General features: G+C 47.1%; 1 protein-coding gene across 1 annotated transcript in view; it reads left to right on the top strand.

Moving 5' to 3' along the window:
• The first annotated feature begins 1,408 nt into the window (after positions 1–1,408).
• rnf34b (ring finger protein 34b) overlaps positions 1,409–5,532 on the top strand; it is a 13,738-nt gene continuing 9,614 nt past the window's right edge. Inside the window, exons 1-2 of the mRNA XM_030769828.1 lie at positions 1,409–1,630; positions 4,791–5,234. Of these exons, the coding sequence (XP_030625688.1) occupies positions 1,409–1,630; positions 4,791–5,234 (666 nt within the window). The remainder of the gene's footprint in view (positions 1,631–4,790; positions 5,235–5,532) is intronic.

Below are 5,532 nucleotides of genomic sequence, written 5' to 3'. Positions count from 1 at the left end.
TCTGTTTCACACATCAGAGGCTTTTGCGTTTGTTGTGTGTGAACCTCAGTATCCCAGTGGTGGTATTAAACTGGGCTCTTTATTGTAAACGGAGGAGTTTGATACAAATAAATCCCTAGTGACTTCTTCCGAAATGTGAAGCGTTAGCCTTTAAAAACCCCAGCTCAAAGTCAGGCATCACTCAGTTTTCTCTCTCTCTCTCTCTCTCTCTCTCTCTATCTCTCTATCGCTCTCTCTCTCTATCCCTCTCTTTCTCTTTATCTCTCTCTCTCTCTCTGTCTCTCTCTGTCTCTCCCTCTCTGTCTCTCTCTATCTCTCTCTCTCTCTGTCTCTCTCTCTCTCGATCTGTCTGCGTATGTCCGTTTGAGAAAGTGTAGTTTGTTTGTTTGTTGGTCAGTGGGTTTTGTTAAAATTTTATTTCCTTCTGTTCTCATTTGAATTTTGATGTTCTGTTTCCTGTTTCCATTTTGTTGTTATGTAAAACTCTTCCTCACTTTGTGGTAGCTCTCTGATGACAGAGCATTAGTCAAGTCACAGTCTGGCCCTCTCTCTCTCTCTCTCTCTCTCTCTCTCTCTCTCTCTCTCTCTCTCTCTCTCTCTCTATCCATCTATCTATCCATCTATCTATGCATCTATCTGATGAGGATGTTGTTTCTCTGGAAGCACTTATGACATTAAAGAGTCATATATAAACACATTGAACTATATTATACTCCACAGTACTGCTGTGCTCTTTGGAGGAGAAAATTATACAGGAGATGGCTACTATGTCAATAATCCATTTTGTGTGTGTGTGTGTGTGTTTCTGTGTGTGTGTGCTTCTGTGTGTGTGTGTGTTTCTGTGTGTGTGTGTGTGTGATATGAACCAATATTATATGAATACTGATCTTGTTGGATTTTTAAATGTGTTTTGTTTCCATCTCTGAATCAAAACAGTCCTCACATTATTGTTTTGTATTGTGTGTGTGTGTGTGTGTGTGTGTGTGTGTGTGTGTGTGTGTGTGTGTGTGTGTGTGCCATCATCCTCATACCTGTAATATGACTGTTACAACTTTAGAGGTGAACACAACTATACAGACTCTCTCACTCTCTCTCCCTCTCTCTCTCTCTCTCTCTGTCTCTCTCTCTCTCTCTCTCTCTCTCTCTCTCTCTGTCTCTCTCTCTCTCTCTCTCTCTCTCTCTCTCTCTCTCTCTCTGTCTCTCTCTCTCTCTCTGTCTCTCTCTCTCTCTCTCTCTCTCTCTGTCTCTCTCTCTCTCTCTCTCTCTCTCTCTCTCTCTCTCTCTCTCTCTGTCTCTCTCTCTCTCTCTCTCTCTCTGTCTCTCTCTCTCTCTCTCCCTCTCTCTCCCTCTCTCTCCCTCTCTCTCTCTCTCTCTCTCTCTCTTCCTTTGACAGGCGGGCGCCTCCTCCATGTGGGCGTCATGCTGTGGGCTTCTGAATGAGGTCATGGGAACGGGCGCGGTGCGGAGTCAGCAGCCCGGCTTTGGGGCGGGGGCCGGGCCATTCCGCTTTGCCCCCAGTTACTCCACCTACCCCCCCACCTACCCCCCCATGAACAGCTCCACCACCTCAGGGAGCGCAGGCCTTGCGTGCAAAGCCTGTGGACTGGCCTTCTCCGTCTTCAGACGGAAGGTACGGCGACACCTCTCACCCAGACGGGGGGGGGGGGGGGGCAGTATTATGTAAGGCTGATGATTAAAAAATGAAACCGCGTCGTCCTTTGGTTCTGGGGGGTTGAATTATTGATTGTGGCCGCTTTTGGAGAAAGATGTTTGTAATTTCTGAAAGGACAAAGTTAATTACACTTTCAGAACACTCTTGTGATTTGGCACAGGAATTTAGAAAGTGTAAAAAAGAAAAAAAAACACTCTGAATTTGGGATCAGGCCTGGGTCAAAGACTAAACACAGATTTTAGGGAGAAAAAGCCACAAGTTAAAAGAGGGATTTAAGAGCCTCAGAACAAGAGCCTTGGGATCAGTTGCATTTTTTACTTGTAGCACTCACCTACCTGTGTTTGTGCGAATGTTTGTGGTGTGTGTGTTGTGTATAGGCCCTTTCGCACCGGAGGAACTTTTCATAGTTCTTAGAACTGTTGGAGAAAGTACCCCCTTTTTGGCGTGTTCGCACCGCAGGAACTTAGAACGATTTTAGTTCTAAGAACGCCGTTTTGAGGGGCTTTTTTAGCCCCTACTCCAGGGTAGGTACTTTTGCAGCACAATAGGAACCTTGTGACGTAGGTGTACAGCCATTGGTCCAGACGCAGGTATACGATGATTGCAACCGCCATTTTTAAAGATCCGTGCAAAATATAAAGTCTTAGAACGTATTTCATTTAGCTTTTGATATTCATGTCTCAAAATGTCTGGAATTGTAAGAGGGGGCACATAGTTTTTATGTTTTATTTTACCGGTATTTTATATCCCCCAACAATGACCATTTTGCAACGTCCAATGTATATTTGTACATTGAAGAGGTAGCGTACACTCCGCTTCGGTAGGTGCTTGTGTGTCCGCTTGTGTGGCTGTGATCCGCATTTTAACCTAAAATAAGAATGTGTTTATCCAGCTTACGATTTTAGGGCTGCGGCGGGGAAAAAAAAACACGATGCCGCGAGCAAGGGTGAGGCACAAGCACTATGCTAGCACCCGAAAAGTACTATGCCCATCGAGTCATTCACTGTTACTGCAGTGGTAAATGCATAAATGCATTGGGAAATTATTTTTTCCATTGGACTGGGTCTATCACCATACAGTTTTATTTTCGTTAATGAGAAGGCAGTTATAGGTTATCAAATGTGCAATCAATATTTCTGTCATTCAAATTCAGTAAAACTCATTGCGTATACTGTAGTCTAGTTTGTCGATTTCTTTTGCCGCAGTAATGGTTCTTTTTTTCCTTTTGGAGGTATTTAAAAGGTCTTAAAAGTCATTAAATTTGTACTTCAAAATGTGCAGCTTTCCTGGTTAGTCGTAAACAACAGCTCTTAGCTGCTATACCGTCGGCCGGCTTACGTCACTTCAGCGTTCCTACTGGCGGTGCGAAAGTAAACAGAAAAAAGGCCCTAGAACGAATGTAGTTCTAGGGGAAACTCCACAGAGGGTAGTTCCTATCAAATTAGACCCTAGAACTGTTCGGTGCGAAAGCGCCTTATGTGTGTGTGTTTGTGGATGTGTGTCTTTGCGCGTCATTCCATCTGTGTTGGTGTGTGCATGTATGCGTGTGTGTGCGCACACGTGTGTTTGTCTGTGTGTGTGAGTATATGTGTGTATGTGTGCGCATGTGGTGTGTGTGTGTGTGTGTGTGTGTGTGTGTGTGTCTGGCATGCTGTCTCGGCACTGGCAGACAGACAGAGAGATGAAAGAACGGGTGGGAACTGTGTTGACTGAGATGTTTTCAGGCCTCACTCACGTATTCCACAAGACTGTCTACAGTCCTCAGACACACACACAAACACACACACACACAAACACATACAGACACACACACACACATACAGACACACACACACAAACACATACAGACACACACACACACACATACAGACACACACACACAAACACACACACACACACACACACACACAAACACATACAGACACACACAGACACACACTCACACACTCACACACACACGCACATCAACATTGTGACCCTGGTGAGTCCAGGGAGCGTGCTGAGTGAAGCACACATCCATCAGGCGTGAGGATTGGGAATTGCTCTCCCTGAACTTTCAGGCTTCTCAAAACCTACAGCCTTTTTTTTTTTGCATATCTTCAGAGGCAAAGTAGGCCAGGCTGTTCAGCCAAAGCAATCCTGTCTGTTAGACCATATTCCCAATTACAGTCAGTATCACTCAGAGATGAGACTGTGTGCCTGCCTTTATGTAAGCACAGGCCATAGAGACAGTCTGGCTCAGCCAGAGAGAGAGGAATCATTTGGATTGGACACAAGACAGAGAGAGACAGAGAGAGAGGAATCGTTTGGATTGGACACAGGAGAGAGAGACAGAGAGAGAGGAAGCGTTTGGATTGGACACAGGAGAGAGAGACAGAGAGAGAGAGGAGCATTTGGATTGGACACAGGAGAGAGAGACAGAGAGAGAGAAGCGTTTGGATTGGACACAGGAGAGAGAGACAGAGAGAGAGGAAGCGTTTGGATTGGACACAGGAGAGAGAGACAGAGAGAGAGAAAGAGTTTGGATTGGACACAGGAGAGAGAGACAGAGAGAGAGGAAGCATTTGGATTGGACACAGGAGAGAGAGACAGAGAGAGAGAAGCGTTTGGATTGGACACAGGAGAGAGAGGAGCGTTTGGATTGGACAGACATGGTCAGGGTTCAGAGAGCACAGCTGATTTGTCAGCTGTTTTTTTAAAAAGCTCTCAGGATGATTACACCGCTCAGAATGATAAAATCAGTCAGTTCACCAGCTGAGTTAACGAGCTGCTGGAATACTGAAGTGGAAGCCTTCTCATGAGTGTTTACAGCGCAGAAAAAAAACTAAACATAAACTTGCTTTCTTGTGTTTTTCTCCAGTTCCTCCAGTGTAATCCTTTTAACTCAACCCCCCTGTCTCTTTCTCTCTCTCTCTCTCTCTGTCTCTCTGTCTCTCTCTCTCTCTCTCTCTCTCTGTCTCTCTCTCTCTCTCTCTCTCTCTCTTTCTCTCTCTCTCTCTCTCTTTCTCTCTCTCTCTCTCTCTCTCTCTGTCTCTCTCTCTCTCTCTCTCTCTCTCTCTGTCTCTCTCTCTCTCTCTCTCTCTCTCTCTCTCTCTCTCTCTCTCTCTCTCTCTCCCAGCACATTTGCTCTGATTGTAAGAAGAGTTTCTGCTCGCTGTGCTCAGTGCTGCAGGAGAACCTGCGGCGTTGTGCCACCTGTCACCTGCTGTGGGGAACCGCCTTCCAGCGGCCGCAGCTGATGCGGCTGCGCGTCAAGGACCTGCGGCAGTACCTGACGCTGCGGAACATCCCCACAGACACGTGTCGGGAGAAGGAGGACCTGGTGGACCTGGTCCTGTGTCACCTGGGAGCCGAGCTGGAGGGCGGACTGGACGAGGAAGACGAGGAGGAGGAAGGGGAAGAGGGGGCCGACACAGACAGTTTGCACTCGCACCCGCGCTCTCTCTTCGCCCCGACCGCCCCGCCCACAGCGCGCTCCGCCTCCCAGCAGTCCGCGCTGTCCGTCACAGTCTCTCAGGGAGAAGAACTCAGCCAGAGCGACAGCTCGGGAACCAGCAGCCAGGTAAACAGCCAGGTAAACAGGTAAACGGTCAGGTAACCAGCCAGGTAACCAGCCAGGTAAACAGCCAGGGAAATGCACAGGTAAACAGCCAGGTAGATGCACAGTTACACAGCCAGGCGGATGCACAGGTAAACCGCCAGGTACACAGCCAGGCAGATGCACAGGTAAACCGCCAGGTAAATGCACAGGTAAACAGCCAAGTAAACAACCAGGCAAACAGATAAACAGCCAGGGAAATGCACAGGTAAACAGCCAGGGAAACAAGTAAACAGCCAGGTCAACAGCCCCAGAAATAGAT

This window comes from Chanos chanos, chromosome 3 (genome assembly GCF_902362185.1).
Source record: "Chanos chanos chromosome 3, fChaCha1.1, whole genome shotgun sequence".
Classification (NCBI taxonomy): Eukaryota; Metazoa; Chordata; class Actinopteri; order Gonorynchiformes; family Chanidae; genus Chanos; species Chanos chanos.
Note: the sequence above shows the minus strand (reverse complement) of the source record. Positions and strands in the feature narration are given on the sequence as shown.